The sequence below is a fragment of the Hyperolius riggenbachi genome, chromosome 9 (genome assembly GCF_040937935.1).
Source record: "Hyperolius riggenbachi isolate aHypRig1 chromosome 9, aHypRig1.pri, whole genome shotgun sequence".
NCBI lineage: Eukaryota > Metazoa > Chordata > Amphibia > Anura > Hyperoliidae > Hyperolius > Hyperolius riggenbachi.
In genome coordinates this window covers 62,833,059-62,850,551 of record NC_090654.1, presented here as the reverse complement: position 1 = coordinate 62,850,551, position 17,493 = coordinate 62,833,059, and the positions used below count along the sequence as shown (strand labels likewise).

General features: G+C 46.5%; 1 protein-coding gene across 1 annotated transcript in view; it reads left to right on the top strand.

Moving 5' to 3' along the window:
- LOC137533436 (cadherin-related family member 4-like) overlaps positions 1-17,493 on the top strand; it is an 84,985-nt gene that overhangs the window by 2,236 nt on the left and 65,256 nt on the right. The window contains exons 2-5 of the mRNA XM_068254827.1: positions 1,217-1,379; positions 2,816-2,907; positions 15,502-15,594; positions 15,896-15,999. Of these exons, the coding sequence (XP_068110928.1) occupies positions 1,217-1,379; positions 2,816-2,907; positions 15,502-15,594; positions 15,896-15,999 (452 nt within the window). The remainder of the gene's footprint in view (positions 1-1,216; positions 1,380-2,815; positions 2,908-15,501; positions 15,595-15,895; positions 16,000-17,493) is intronic.

The following is a 17,493-nucleotide window of genomic DNA, read 5'->3' as shown; positions in this document are numbered from 1 at the left end:
ATGATATCAATTGTACCAAAGTTTTCCGTTCCATAGTTATTCTAGTTTTCAGGCCCTTGCCACCAACATAGTTAAAAGCATGATTGGTCACTATCCTCAAATGAAAAAAAAAATCTTGTGTGATTACAGTATTAAGGCATATTCTTTCATATATCAACTGGTATCTTCCTTTTATAGATTACAGCACTGTTCTGAATGTATGCGACCAATATTTTGAGCCACTGGTAGTAGCGTTGAAACGGGGGCTGTGTGATTACTTGTACAATTTTCAAATTTGATGCAGTCATTCCAGAGAAATTCCTTTTGGAAAAGTTAGTTACATGACCCAGATATCTATAAAGTACAGAGCTGCCAGTAAAGTGAGAGTTGCTTTCCCAGCACAGAGCAGATCACCTGACCTCACCTACCACATCCCTCTGTTCCCTTCTGTGGAGCACAGGGAGGAGGTGGGAAGAGGTGGCGCTGTACTCAACGGGAAGGTAGACCTTGTCTTCCTATCTTCCTTGAGGGAAGAGTCTACACAGGTTGAAAACTTTCTTTTCTCTCAGGCAAGCAATATCTGTCATAAGAACAGAAATACAGCTTTGCAAATCCAGCTACCCGGGTAATAACATGTAATAATGCAAAAAACAAACAACAAAAAAACAGGTAATAAAAAAGAATTAAAAAATTGTTTATGTATAATGCATACATGTGTCAGTGGCTTGTAGTGTGTGCTGGGGCAGGGAGTAGATGGGCCCTCCTGCGATTGCAGTAGTTCTGCGCCTGCGCAGTACATTCCGTGTGAAGTCAGTGTGACTCAGTGAGCCGCATGGTGAAGCGCAAGCAGATGCCGACCTAACAGGGAGCCGCCCATCTACTAACCTTCCCTTCCTCTGACTATACCTCAGGGGACTATACCTCAGATCAGGTGTTTCTGTAGCTACACTTGTGATGGTTGTGAAGATCAAGATCTTCATGACCCTTGTGGGATGGTCCCCAAGGCCATGAAGGGTACCAAGGGGAGGCAAGGGAAGGGGTGTGAACAAGGGGGAGGAGGGGGCATCAAAGTTTTGCTGCGGGGCCCATGAATTGATGCTACTCCGCTGTGCTGGGACCTGTAGTTCTCCAGAAGCTGGAGGAGAGGGGTTTCAGCCATTGCATCCATCAATGCATCAGACCCATGGAGTATTGTTCGGTATCGGTGATTAGTCTCATGGTGTGTTCTGTGTATTAGATCACCCTCAGCAGAACGGCGGCCCTGAATGCAGAAGTAGTGAATGAGTACGTCCTGGAGATCACAGCTCAGTGCGGCACTGAGAAGGTTGTTGGTTATCTGTTTGTCAAAGTTATAAATGACGTCCCAGAACCACAGTGTGAACCTCAATTCTCCAGCCAAGGTAAGAGGGGAAGTTCCCAGGCCCACTGCCAGGTCAATGAGCAGCCTCAGCAACTTTACAGCACTGCATGATAGTCATGTGACTACACAGCACCATTTCTCATTTCCAGTGACAAGGGTTCAAGAAAATCTGTAGTGATAAAAAAAAAGAAAGTCAGATTCTCACCTATTGAGAGGGAAGGCTCTGGATCCTATTGAGACTTCCTTGTCCCCTCTTGGCATTCTCATTTCCCCTGGATGGGCCACCCATGCGCAATTGCGCATGACTCCTGGCGAGGTCGCACAACTTATGGAGCCCCCAGCAGGAGGAGGGAGGGGACCCAAAAGGCGCAGAGGGACCTCATGGGCTATGGGGGCTGGAGGAAGCCCCGCGTAATTTCATTGCTCCGTTTTTGGGCTCTGTTCAGGGTCCCTTTAAAATGGCACTGCAGTGACACATAGTAGATTGCAGTACAGTATTCAGGATACCCACTTTTATAGTCATTTTCCTGGTTTCAGCATCAGAAGTACTACCTATATCCATACACTGCTGTATAATAAATGTAGTCCTGCCCTCCTAGTGATGTTTAACCTAGACCAGGCATGGGCAAACTTGGCCCTCCAGCTGTGGCATTGCAGGAGTCTGACAACCACAATCATGACTCATAAAGGCAAATGCATTGTGGGACTTGTAGTTCCGTAACAGCTGGAGGGCCGAGTTTGCCCATGCCTGACCTAGACCATACATGTCAAACTCCGGCCCCCTGGCCAAATTTGACCCTCAGAGCCATTAAATGTGGCCCTCAAGTGGTTTCCCCACTTTGCATTATGTTTGGCCCGCTCCAGACAATCAGGGAAGCTATATTGGAGGTGAAGCCCTAGAACACCAGGGTAGCCATATGGGGAGGTAGGGGGAAAGCACTAAACACTGGGGAATTGTATAGGGGAGGGTGGGGGTCTCTAGACACCAGGGAACTGTATAGGGGAGGGAGGTCTACTAGACACCAGAGAAGTTTATAAGGGTAGAAGGCGGCCAGTAGACATTGAGGTTGGCCCCTGACTAGGTCTCAGTGTACAATTTTGGCCCACTTTGTATTTGAGTTTGACACCCCTGACCTAGACTGATTAGTTATGTGGAATTAGTTATGTGGACCCTCCCAGCAGTCTAGGATACTAGGTACTGGCTTCGGAACTTGCAGTAATCAAATATTCTGCAAATATCACCTGCTAAATCCAAAGATGTTGCCTCCTCTGATACATTTCAGAATGTAGATCAGGGAGAGGAAAGATTTTGCAATGGGCAAACACTGACTAAATCATTTAGAAATTAATATTGTAGGTTAAGCTATTTTATTCATTAAGTTATTTTCAATACATTTCCTGTATAAAAACATACTGTAAATACCGGTGTGTATTTTTGAGACACTAACAGAAACATGTATAATGGTTTGCCAACAGTTGGTGACAAAGTCCAGGTCTACTCCAACGTTCCGGCATCCAGTGTCATCTACACCGTGGTGTTACGGCAGCCCAAGTATCTGCCGGTGACGGTAAGTTTTCCCTTGTGTAGGAAGAACTTTGGATTTGTTGCATCTGAGTCTATGTGGCATTACCAGTGCCAGGCACTGTTATATAGCATGAAGAAGTGAAAGCACTTCCCAAGGCAGGCTGCATATGAATGACCAACTGCATGGATGTGCAGAGCCCAATTATAGGCAGGTTACACAACTTGCATTCAAAACAGATGCAACAAAATGGAGGATGTTTGACGAGTGCCAACATCCAGCATTTTGTTGCATCTGCTCTGAATGCAAGTTGTGTAACCTGCCTATATTTAGGTCCTGCCCATCCATGCAGTTGCTCATTCAAATGCAGCCTGATGTCACGTGTCCTGTCGGGAAGAAGAAAAAAATGGGCGTATATGGCTAATGGACAAAAAGGGCACACTATAGGTTGCAATGCAAAATATCGGCTATTGGACGCCAGAGAAGAAATTAGGGCCCCCGACAAATAACGGTTGCAGTGATCGTGATAACAAAACTTTTCGTTTTCAGAATAAGGTTTATGACAAATATCCTTTAAGAATTCATTTTGACTTTCTGTTTAACTTATTTTATCATTTTTAAATTTCGCTTTCAGGAGTGTTATAATTAAATTTTCGTCTTCACTTATTTTATCGTTTTAAAATTTGTTTTCATAAGTATAAGGAACACAGCAAATCTAGCTGCAGACAGCTTTAAAAGCTTATGATTATTTATTGCTGTGATACAATGAGGACAGCCATGTTCTGTTTGTCACAGGCCTGAGGGCTGGAGATGCTATCAGCTTGCCTGTGTGTAAATTCACCCCCCTCTCCTCCTCCCTCCTCCCCTCTGCCTCTGAAATCAATGGCTAGTAACCTCCTCCTCCCAGTGGCGTAACAATAGGCCCTGCAGCCCATACTACCGCGGGGGGGGGGGGGGGGCGTTTTGTGGGGGCTGGAGGGGTGGCAGCATGTGGGGAAAGCCTTGGCCACAGTCGGCGGGGAGAGGGGAAGTTCCCCCCCTCTCCCTCACCTCGGGGCTCTGCGCTCCCCTCCAGCTAGATATAGCGTGGGCAGCGGGCAGCGTCGGGCAGATACATACCTTCTTCCGTGCGATCCACCGCAGACTCCTCGCTCTAGCAGCTGACGTCACTTACGGAAGCTGGAGGGGAGCGCAGACGGGAGAGCCCCGAGGTGAGGGAGAGGGGGGAAACTTCCCCTCTCTCCGCCGACTGTGGCCAAGGCTTTCCCCTCATGCTGCCACCCCTCCAGCCCCCACGAAACGGCCACGAGCGGGCCCGGGGGGGGGGGGGGGTTCCCGCCCTGAAATTCTGCAGGGGGGCCCGGTGGGGCCTAGTTACGCCCCTGCCTCCTCCTGCCCAGACTGAGCTCCCATAAGCCCCTGCTACCTGGGACTGAGTGCCAAGGCTCTCTGAAAAGCTGTGGGCGAGGCTTGTTCAGTTTATAGGGAATTAGAGTATTAAAACAAAACAAAAAAGTATTTTACGGTATCAAATATATTATTGTTTCTAACGATATTTACACATGCCTAACCACCCACCTGGTCGTGCCTACCCTTAACCACCCCCTGGTGGTGCCTAACCGTAACCACCCCCCGGTGGTGCCTAACCCTAACCACCCCCCGGTGGTGCCTAACCCTAACCACCCCCCGGTGGTGCCTAACCCTAACCACCCCCCGGTGGTGCCTAACCCTAACCACCCACCCGGTGGTGCCTAACCCTAACCACCCCCCTGGTGGTGCCTAAACCTAACCATCCTCCTGGTGGTGCCTGACCCTAATCACCCCCTGGTGATCCCTAACCATCCCCACTGCACAAACACCCTTACACACATAGAAACAATAATATATTTGATACCGTAAAATACTTCACTACAAATAACTTAAATAAGAATAATTTTATATATTACAAATATATATTTGTAATAGAATAAATAGCCTTACAATCACGTACGCATGAAAAATATTTTAAATAGAAAAAGCTATATATTTACAGTATAATAGAATAAATAGCCTTACAATCACCTACGCATTAAAAATCTTAAACTAACAGTAATAATAAGAGCGATATATTTGTAAGATAATAAATCTGAAAACTATAATTTACGCATTATAATTCTGAAAACAAGGTTAATTAGTGGCATAGCTAAGTAGCTGTGGGCCCCGATGCAAGTTTTACAATGGGGCCCCCCTAAGCACTCTATACATAACAATTGATATGGCGCACCAAAAACCTGCCAATGGCAACTACAGTGTCAGAGGTGCAAGAAGGGGATGGGGAGCAGTTTGTTAAGGATTACCACTATTCAAAGCATCTATGGAAGTGATTATTACCAGCAGAGGACCAATAGTGAGCTAATACTGTAGTTGAGGAAGGGCCCTTCGGGGCCCCTCTGGCCCAAGCGCCCTGATGCGGTCGCTACCTCTGCAACCCCTATTGCTACGCCCCTGAGGTTAATACCAAAAGCGATATATTTGTAATACAATAAGCTTGAAAATGATATTGAAGCATTATACTTATAAAAACGAATTTTAAAATGATAAGATAAGTGTAACTGAAAATTTACTTATGACACATCTGAAAGCGAAATGTATTATTGTATATAGTATTATTCTTTATGTATGCGGTGTTATACACAGTATATAGACTATTACTGTTTCTTTGCTGGTGTCTCTCCACAGCCAGTCCACTGCTGTTGTACCGCCACCTCCACTGTTGCTATCTAACAGAGATGGATTCTGGCTTGCATACAAATTTCATGCAAACAGTATGCAGCTTGGAACTGGGCCAATTAAAGTCACTTCCTTCTGAAGTTTAGTCAGGGCCGGTTCTCAACTTTCTGTTTCCTGAAGCAAACTTTGAAGGATGTCAGTAGCAATGACCTATCTGATGTCACTGCTATTGATCAAGTGCAGTGATTGGTCCAATGATGGTGCTGTGGTCCTGCCCACGAGACCATCGGCACCAGTTAGCAAATGGAGCAGCGGGTTTATTGGGTGTGCCAAAGCTTCCCCTCTGACTTACTATGGTGAGCTCTCATGGGAGATGGGGTTTTACCGTAGCATACCTTGATAAGAGGCATATATCGACACCTGACCTGCTTATGATGTCATAGGGAAGGGCGGCAGGTGCCACCATTGGAATGAGGATGGAGATTCAGGGATGCATGGAGGAGGAGTAGTGTGTGTGCGAGGAAGGCGGGCGGGAGAGTAGAGAGGAGGCAGGCGCCAGGTGGCCCAAACTGTGTATCCAAACGCCACCCCCTAGATTTTGCTACCTGAATCACGGAATTCAGGTGGCTTTACGGTAGGACCGTCCCTGATTTTAGCAATCCGCGCATGCACACTATGAGCTGTGATGTAGTGCGCAGGCACAGAGTGCTTCCTGCTACTGTAGCGCAATCAGGGATGCACGCCGCTGGGCCTAACGCTTGTGCATTATTGCCTTACCTTGTTGACCCGGAATCAGCTTCCGATGGCTTTTGTGAGAGAACGGAGGGGGACAGCGGTTCTCACAATCTTCTTTAACTCAGGTATCCTTTAAAAATGAAATAAAACATTTTCAATACGCGGTTGTATATTCAACGCAGTTTGTTTAACCCCTTTATTAGCTTTTGCTAATAAAATGTTTTGAAAACAAAATATTTTACTGTCCATTTTTTTACTCCCATACCAAATTTCAAATTCACCACAATTAGAAGCCACAGAGAATCAGGAGCACCAATGTGAGTAATCGAAAATGGTGTGCCACGGTCCCACCCCAGTACTCAAGGGGTCACAACAGTTTCTAACTCAAGGACCGGCACCACACAAGGCAAAGTAAACTCAATTACTTTATTCTCATAAAGACAGCAACAACAGACGCTGTTTCGGCCGCAGGGCCTTTCTCAAGTTGCTCAAAAGTCACACAAGATACAATACATGTCACAAACATATATACCAATATACACACCCCCTTAGGGATGTGTATTAGCCAATCCTGGCAGCAGAAGAAAAACGGACCTGATGGGAGACTGAAAAAGGTCAAAGCAGACCAGTAGAATTGAAAAGTATCAAATATAAACTCACCAATCAGGCGTGCTGCGATGAAACCGCCGCTCTACAGTTAATCCGTATGGCGGCATGACGCTCAATAGTGCGAAGCCACCGCCTCCGATACCCGGAAGTGCCTGGCCACATGACGCGGTCACGTGCTAAGAGGCACATGACCGCGCTACACCAATCACAGCGCCCATCTGTCACCCAATGGACACGGAGAGCCGCTCCAGCGTAGTAGCGGTGGGAGGTGCAGCATAACAATATCACCATAGTTACCATCAACATTTCACTGTGTATGAACCGCACATACTCACGCCAACACCGCCCGCTGGATCAAAGGCCATCGCTGCACATTTAACTTGCAATGCTGCCAGGTATCTACTGTAAAATAAAAACAGACATATAAAAGTTAAAAACAAAACCAGAAATAGCGTAATAGAGAATACCAGCATTAATCAATAAGGAGTACCAGACAAAGTACAAGCTGACACTGAATATAATTCCTATTAAAAATAACAACTAGTATGTTTCATATGCAAAAACCTAAGTCGTATTCCCTGTTCAAACCTGCCCTACCCATTGCATCTAGGCGCCTGATCCACCCCGCCTCCCTGCGTAATAGTTCCTTAGTTTTGTCACCTCCCTTCCAACCCGGGGGAACTCCATCTATTACCGTGACCCTCAACTGGGAGACACCGTGGCCACATGCAGAAAAATGTTCTGCCACCGCCTGTCCCCCAGTAGAGTGTCTTATAGCTGTTTTGTGAGCCGATATACGGCTTTTTAGACTCTGTGTAGTCATGCCTACATATATGCTGCTACACGGGCATTTTAATAAGTAAACAACAAATGTAGAGTCACATGTATATCTTCCCCTGATGTAATAAGTCGTGCCAGAGGTTGGGTGCTGGAAGGTATTGCCCTTTGTCACATTGCCACACATGTGACATGACATGCAAGGGAACATACCTGTTCTACCAGTAAGCGCCTGGGGGGTGGGAGCCGGTCGCACACGTAATTTGTCCCTAACCGTAGGTGCTCTCCGAAATGACATTAAAGGGGGATAACGGAACTCTGGTACTCGAGGTAACCCGTCGCGTTAAATGTGCCAGTGTTTACGTAAACTTCTTGTTATCACATCACTGCACGTATTATAAGTAGATACAAATGGAACGCGCAAAACATTTTTTGGTTTAACCCGACGTGTAGAGGTAGAGGTATGCAGAGTTTCCTCTGGATATCCCCTCATCCTAAATTTTTGTGCCAACTGGATCTTCCGTGTCTCACACACCCCAGGCTCACTCACTATTTTACTGACCCTAATAAATTGGCTCCGGGGGATACTTTTTTTAACCCCCTCAGGATGAAAACTAGAGAAATGTAGTGTCGAATTCCTGTCCGTGGGTTTGGAGAAGAGATCAGTAGCTATTCCATCTACCCCACGATAGACCCGGACATCCAAAAAGGAAATGCTGTCATGGTCACAATCAGCTGTGAGTCTAATGGGTGGGCATTGCTCATGGACCTGCTGGATGAAAGCATCCAGCGTAGAACGTGGCCCCCTCCACACGCAAAAGACATCATCAATATAACGCCACCAGCAAACAGAGTGCTGGCGGAACAAGGGATTGAGATAAATAAATGTTTCCTCATACAATCCCATAAATAAATTTGCGTAGGAGGGGGCCACGTTCGATCCCATAGCTGTTCCCCGTAGTTGACCAAAAAACCGCCCCTTAAACTCAAAGTAATTATGAAACAAAACAATCTTAAGCAACTCAATCAGAAACTTGCGCTGTGCCTCCGTACAATCCGTATGTGTCATGATGTACCAGTCAATTGCCTCCACACCTCCATCATGGGCAGGGGCGGACTGGCCCGGGGGGACGGGAGGCAATTGCCCCCCGGGCCGCCCTGGTTCTAAGTAATTAGGGCCGATGAGCTGTGCAGGTCACTGCAGGATAGATGCAGACCGCATCGCAGTGACAGAGAGCCTGTGTGCGCAGCTGCAGCCTCGCAATTAGTGTACTACTGCAGCCGCGCCTCTCACTTCAAAGCCAGCCCCCTGCCTGGCCCGCCCCCGTCACAGACTTACTGTTTGTCTTTGGCCGGTCACCGGCTCAGTCCTCCTGGCTGTCAGGAATAGTGTACTGCAGACACACCCGGCTGGCTCTAGCTGCAGTGACCACGATCTCTCTCCCCCTGACTAGCAGCCTTCCGATTGCTGCAGTACCAGGCGCCAGAACAGGTTTAAAAGTTGAACACACGCAGCCACTCTTCTTCCTGGTGGCAGATCTGTGTGATGGGCTGAGCGTGCTCCAAGAGTTGTGAGGCTGACTCTGGCTGTGCAGTTGTTCTGCTCTCTCTGCGCTCTGTTTAGCTTGGAGTCTCTAGGCTGTTAGGCTGTATACGTTACTACTTTATAGCTCAGCCTCACAACTCTCTGGTCCTGTCCTCTTATCATCAAGGTCTCCTGTGCTATTCAGCACAGGCAGAGATCGCTGTCACCCGACCCTGCAAGGCTAAAAGGAATGTTTATTGAGAGAAGTTTTGTGACGTGGAGTAGCTGAGAGAACGCAGGCATCCCTATAGAAGTAGATGATCCTTCCTGAGGGTGCACAGGCTTGCTCTGCATATCAAATCAGCAACTAACACTGGTGAGCAACCTGTTTGTTTCATTAATCACCAGAATATTCAGTATGTTAAGCAAGGTTTGTTACCTGTGTAGGCTTTTGGATGCCGTGTGTATTTACTAAGTAAAATACTTATGGGGGCTGCTTAGTACCCCCCCCCCCCCCCACCCCACCCCATATGGAGGCCTCCATTTTATGGGTCTCTGTGCTGCAGGTTGAAATTCCCACAGTGACATTCTGTGTCCCTGGCAGCCACAATGCATGCTGGGAATTGTAGTTAATTGATGCAGTTACAGCTCCCAGCTTGTATTACACCTCCTAGGTATGCATTACGGCTGTCAGGGACATCACTGTGGTTCTCTGGCAAGGTGAGAGACAAAATGGAGGCCTCCATATAGACTGGGGGGTGGCTACTAAGCTCCTGCTCACACCCAAAAGCCCACACAATTAAAGGATACCTTAGCCTTAATTTAAATCTAAAAATAATGCCCTGTGTGTAGGGAGGTGCACCTTTTGTCCATGACATACTGCCCTGCACATGCGCAGTATGTCCTATTGGGCTTTCTGTGACGGCACGGGGGAGCACATACCGGGCATGTGCTGACGAGTGCCATCACAGAAAGCCCAATAGGACATACTGCGCATGTGCAGCACAGTATGTCCAGGTCAAAGGGTGCCAACCAGAAACGTGAGGCACAGCGGGTGAACCGTTGAAGACGCACGGCCACAAGAGATGTGGTAAGCCTATGCGCCCCTCCCCATACACACAGGGCATCATTTTTAAATTAGGGCTAAGGTATCCTATAACGAACCTCCCTTAAGAGTTTAGTTTAAAAAGTTTTTAAAAAATTGGTACAGAGTCCCATGGGGAGCACTAGACACCAGGGAACTGTAAAGAGGAGGGTGTGTGCAGCTTGTTAAATTGTGACATGGTTAAAGGTATAGGTCAGGTGTTGGTGTCCCTTTTTTATGGCTCCAAAATTTGGGACGTGTGTGTAAGACGAGACAACCAGCTGTGACCTGGCTGAGAGACGCGAGGAAGTGGAAAGCGGGACCCTTGCTTGCTGCTGGACACCGGTCAGGTTGTCATAATGGCTATGTTTCTGCCGCCTGTCAATTCCTGTGTGTGTTGTGGAGGTGTCATAGCGAAGCGAAATAGTATTGGGAGGAATGAGTATGTGCAGTCTGTGGATCATAGTGAAGTGAAATGGGGGGGGGGGAATGCAGGCTGGGGTTAGGGGTGCAGGATTGGGTCCTAGTGAAGTTAAGGGGGGGGCTTGTGCGCAGGCTGGTGCTGTCGTGAATGGGCCTCTAGGTTGTGTTGTCCCCCCAGGCCAAAGGGTTCCAGTCCTCCCCTGATCATGGGGGATGGAGGTGTAGAGGCTTTCCACATCCAGAGTCACAAAAATCATGTCCTCCTCCAGGGGAGGCAAGGAATGAAGTTTGTCCAAAAACATTCCTGTATCCCTCAGATAGGAATCAATAGACTGAACAATAGGCTGTAGAAGCTTATCAAGGTATTGGGCCAAAGGGACAAAGACAGAACCCACTCCCGCCACAATAGGACGTCCAGGAGGACGTAACAGTGTTTTATGAATTTTGGGTAAAATATAGAAATGTGGCGTGGAGGGGTTCTGCCGTTGCAAAAATCGGCCCAAGTCATCATCAATCAGATCCTTTGACACCGCCACCTGTACCACCCTGGAAATACAACGTTTTATACATGGTAGTGGATCATGTGGTAAAGGAACATAGACATTAGAATCTGACAATTGTCGTTCGATTTCTTGGTCATATTGCAAGCGATCCATGACAACCACCGCCCCGCCTTTATCAGCTGGGCATACAATGATATCTGGGTTTTCATGGAGGGAACGCAATGCAGAGTATTCTATTTTAGTAAGATTTCTATTAATTCTAAAATGACCATCTCTAAAGTTTTTTTCAAGTACCATCAGATCATCATTAACCTTTTTGATATATGTATCGATGAGAGCGTGACTTGGAGGTTTAAACGTACTACTATTGCGCAAGCCAGTATCACGCAAATATAACCTAGTGTCCTCCTGACTCTCTTCACCACCAAAGGATCGCACAGGAGGTAAGTTATTAAAGAATTGCTTCAATTTCAAAGTACGGAAAAAACAATATAAGTCCTGTTCCAGCTGAAAGAAATCAGGTAAATTAGTCAGACTGAAGGATAGTCCATAGTTCAAAACCTGTTCCTCTATTGCAGTTAAACCATAAGAAGAGATATTTACCACTAATGTCCCTTCTGTTAATGGCCCTTCCTGGGCCTGAGGTTCATGACTTTCACTGGAGGCTTTCCTTTTGGACCTCCACCGACGCCCCCCCCCCCCCCCCCCCCCGTCTCCTCCTACGTCTTGGGGGTGACTCGGGGAAGCATCCCTTGGTGTATTAGCCTCATCAGAGGAGCCAGTACCGGAAGCCCCACCTCCAGGGCGTCGTTTAGCTGGAAATCTCCTCTGACGCCGTTGTGGTTTCTGAGGAGAAGGTGGAGTAACCTTTTGCCAGGGATATACGTATCCAGTCTCGTAATCTGCCTTGTCCCGGTTAAACCTGGAACGTTTAACCTCCTCCAAGGATTTTGTAAACACCTCCATCTTTTTCTCCACAGATTGGATATAATTTGTAAAATCTTCTTCCGACAGGTGTCCTTTAATAGACTTTTTAATGTCACTGATCTTTGTCACCAAGACAGGAATCTCCTTCTGAATGCGGACTATGGTGTGTAGCATGGCATCATATGATGCCTTATTCCAAATTCTTTCCCACACTCCACAAAACTCTACATCATTGGAAAAAAGAGATGGAGCAACATGAGCTCTCACACCTCTAGGTATTCTCCTCGCCCTGCAGTAATCTGCCAGTGTCTTAGCGTGTAAATCAAGGCTGATGAGAGTTTTGTTGCAGGATTCAAATTCAACCTGTAAAGGTTTAACATCAGGTTTAGCAAGGAAGGGCGTGCCAGTCCCCACAGATGCCAGGATAGAGGCGGCTTGCACTCCAGAATAAAAGAAAGTGTCATCAGCTTGTACTTCCGTCTCCGTCATTGTGCCTCTCTGAAATGAGTACGTTATCGTAGAAGCCACAGAGAATCAGGAGCACCAATGTGAGTAATCGAAAATGGTGTGCCACGGTCCCACCCCAGTACTCAAGGGGTCACAACAGTTTCTAACTCAAGGACCGGCACCACACAAGGCAAAGTAAACTCAATTACTTTATTCCCATAAAGACAGCAACAACAGACGCTGTTTCGGCCGCAGGGCCTTTCTCAAGTTGCTCAAAAGTCACACAAGATACAATACATGTCACAAACATATATACCAATATACACACCCCCTTAGGGATGTGTATTAGCCAATCCTGGCAGCAGAAGAAAAACGGACCTGATGGGAGACTGAAAAAGGTCAAAGCAGACCAGTAGAATTGAAAAGTATCAAATATAAACTCACCAATCAGGCGTGCTGCGATGAAACCACCGCTCTACCGTTAATCCGTATGGCGGCATGACGCTCAATAGTGCGAAGCCACCGCCTCCGATACCCGGAAGTGCCTGGCCACATGACGCGGTCACGTGCTAAGAGGCACATGACCGCGCTACACCAATCACAGCGCCCATCTGTCACCCAATGGACACGGAGAGCCGCTCCAGCGTAGTAGCGGTGGGAGGTGCGGCATAACAATATCACTATAGTTACCATCAACATTTCACTGTGTATGAACCGCACATACTCACGCCAACACCGCCCGCTGGATCAAAGGCCATCGCTGCACATTTAACTTGCAATGCTGCCAGGTATCTACTGTAAAATAAAAACAGACATATAAAAGTTAAAAACAAAACCAGAAATAGCGTAATAGAGAATACCAGCATTAATCAATAAGGAGTACCAGACAAAGTACAAGCTGACACTGAATATAATTCCTATTAAAAATAACAACTAGTTGTTACTAGTTGTTATTTTTAATAGGAATTATATTCAGTGTCAGCTTGTACTTTGTCTGGTACTCCTTATTGATTAATGCTGGTATTCTCTATTACGCTATTTCTGGTTTTGTTTTTAACTTTTATATGTCTGTTTTTATTTTACAGTAGATACCTGGCAGCATTGCAAGTTAAATGTGCAGCGATGGCCTTTGATCCAGCGGGCGGTGTTGGCGTGAGTATGTGTGGTTCATACACAGTGAAATGTTGATGGTAACTATGGTGATATTGTTATGCCGCACCTCCCACCGCTACTACGCTGGAGCGGCTCTCCGTGTTCATTGGGTGACAGATGGGCGCTGTGATTGGTGTATCGCGGTCATGTGCCTCTTAGCACGTGACCGCGTCATGTGGCCAGGCACTTCCGGGTATCGGAGGCGGTGGCTTCGCACTATTGAGCGTCATGCCGCCATACGGATTAACGGTAGAGCGGCGGTTTCATCGCAGCACGCCTGATTGGTGAGTTTATATTTGATACTTTTTAATTCTACTGGTCTGCTTTGACCTTTTTCAGTCTCCCATCAGGTCTGTTTTTCTTCTGCTGCCAGGATTGGCTAATACACATCCCTAAGGGGGTGTGTATATTGGTATATATGTTTGTGACATGTATTGTATCTTGTGTGACTTTTGAGCAACTTGAGAAAGGCCCTGCGGCCGAAACAGCGTCTGTTGTTGCTGTCTTTATGGGAATAAAGTAATTGAGTTTACTTTGCCTTGTGTGGTGCCGGTCCTTGAGTTAGAAATTCACCACAATTGTGCCATACTCCTGACAAGTCATGGCAGAATTTCTAGTGGAAAATACAGGGGTGTAGGGGCCACGGTCGCAGCAGTCACCTGTGTGCCCGAGCCCGGGGCCTCTGAGGGGCCCGCTCGTCCTCCCCACATACTGCGGCAGCCAGGCGGAAGGGGAATGCAGCAGCACACACATAAGCAACGGCTGAGAAGTTATCAAATACTACCTTTTCCGGGTAGCGACCCCCATCAAAAAGCAGTTGCAGTGGCAATATTGGATTCATTCTCTGCTGGCTGGGTCAGACTTGCTGCAGATAGGTAGGAAAAGCATTAGCTAGGCCTGTGTTCTTGTTCCTCACTTGCTGTGAAAGCACCCCAAACAGCCCTTTTGAGGGCTAGCATATTGGTTTCCTGGTTTTTTTTTTGTGTGACACTCCACAGCCTACTGACACCCAGAGCTGTGTGCACACTACTGCTATTGCTACATTAAGTTGCACGCACAGTACCACTCCAGTGCATTATTATTTCACTGTATTCTGATAGTACTGTTGTATTTCTGACACCCAGAGCTGTGCATAATGTGATTTCTGCCCTTTAGGGATTAAAACGCGACTTTGCGTCAACTCTGTAATTTTTAGGGGGACTTTTGGCATGGATACCCCTCTGGCATGCCCCTGTCCAGGTGTTAGACCCCTTGAAACAACTTTTTCCTCACTTTTGTGGCCAGAAACAGTCTTTGTAGGTTTTAAAGTTTGCCTGCCCATTGAAGTCTAAGGCGGTTCGCCGAGTTCACATGTTCGCATCAACAATTATTTTAGGTATGGAAAATCTAAATTGTATACGTAGCTTTTAAAATATAAACCGTGAAGTAGCCAAAAAAGCTACTATGGGCCCTACTGCGAGTTTTGGGCCCTATCAAGGTGGGGACAGTATGTTAATGATTATCTCCATTTACATATAGAGGTGATTATTACCAGCGTAGAACCAATGAAGAGGTAATATAGCAGTTGAAGCAGGGCGCTTAGTGGGAGCCTCTGGTCCATGGGCACCAGTGTGGTCGCTCCCTCTTCATAACCTATTGCTATGCCACCATGTGGAAAATAAAATAACACGGACACCAGACATTTCCGGGCTCTCCTTCAGGCGTGATACTTCTCACTGAATTCTCTATATTCTGTCCTCTCTCCACAGTTTAAGATCGTCTCTCCCAGTCCATCAGTTTTCAGGATCACCAGTTCAGGAAATGTCCGCGCTCCTGCAGCAGGGTTTGCAAATAGCAATGCGGTGAGTATAGCATGGTTGTTGGATGTGAAATATGGTAGATATGTTATACTGGAAGTCCCAACTTTTTACTGCCTAGACAGTTCCAATGGGGGCTGGTAGTTCCTTTGCAGCGGGTAGTATAATAAGTAAGCGTAAGGCTATGCTCACAGTGTGGTGCGATCTAAAGGAGGGAAATTAATGCGCAATAACGCACTTTTCCCAACGTGTTATATTATGGATTGAACTGACAGCACTGGTAAAATTACAAAACAGTAAAAGGACAACCTTTACCTGTCTTACGCTGCATTTCTTCTTCCTCCAGGTTTACCAGCTGCAGATTACGGTCACAGACAGTCGCGGTAACACGTGTAACGGAACACTGAATGTCCAGGTGCTTCCTGTCCACGCCAATGCCATCAATTTCACGTGAGAGTCAGCAAAAGGGGGGGGGGGGGGCGGCGGCAGAGGGGTTAGAAACTAATAAGCTTTAGTTTAACCAGCAATTTTTCAATGCATTTGATAATGAATTAATAATGAATTAATTAGCAACATACAAAGTGTGCTTTATCTTTCTTTACATTTTGCAAGAAATATATATGGCTTGGTCCTGCAGTGCCTGGATCAAATGCATTTGTGGAGAGTATCATGGAAAATTATGAAAGCAAAAAGAAAAAGAGACCAAAAGACGCACCAGGATGCTATATAACAACAATCCTTTATTGAAAAATGCTGAAATGGAAAGATGGATCTAGGAATCTGTGCTGACGAATGTTTCTTCCTTCATCCATCTCTCAAAATTGCGTTCAAACAAAATTGCATTTTGCCTTGCCAGAAAACTTAATGATCAACCTCGATTATTATTATTATTTATGTAGCACCAACATCTTATGCAGCGCTGTACAGAGTAATTGTTTTGTCACTAACTGTCCCTCGGAGGAGCCCACAATCTATTCCCTACCATAGTCATATGTCTATGTATGTATCATGTAGTGTATGTATCATAGTCTAGGGCCAAAAAACAGAAGGAAGAAGGAAGCACCATTCCAATGAGAAGATGCAGCGTGCCTAGGGCCTTTTCCCAGTGCCTCCTGGGAAGTACAGTCCAAGTAAAGCAAAAAAGGGCCGGCACCGATGTCTGTATTAAAGCTCTTTTAATAGCCCAAAGTGGAAGCAGTGACAGACTGCTGTTTCGGTTCACAACCTTTATCAAACTGCTCAATAGCCATAAAATGTGACAAACAGACACCTTTAAATACCCCCTCCCTGAATGGGAGGGGCCCCAGAGCGGACCTGAGAGGGAACTAGTGTCTCAATATGAAAATTAGCTCATGCATAATGTGAACTGACCAATAAAAAAAAATCTGCTGTACCTGCATCTATGAAGGCTCCCTGACCCCTCCATAGGGTGATCGGCAGTCATACCAAAAAAGGGAAATGCTCAGCCAGCGTGGATCCCTTCCAGCCTGCACCTCGTATCGGTGCGGCCAGCGCTCTGACGACTTCCGGGTCAGCCCGGAAGCAGTAGGCGCATCATCGTCATTAGGGTATCCAAGCTGCGGCATTGCTCAAAGTGGTCACTAGATGGCTCACTATTAGTTCATGCGACGAAAACGTCGCACTATGCAGAAAACTGTACACAAATACCAAAAGTGGCCACAAGATGGCTCACTTTTAATCCATGCGACGAAAACGTCGCACTGTGCAGAAAAATATGAACATATGCCAAAAGTGGCCACAAGATGTCAGTACAAACTCAGATGTAACGCGACCATTAGGTCGCATCATCTAAGGATCATAGCATGAGCTAGATGTGACCAAAACATTGCACCCTGTCAAAAAAAAATATACATATTGAAGCAATATATTGTTCTCCTACCTGGTCCGCTGTGGGTCTACATTAAAAGCGAAATCTGAAAAAAA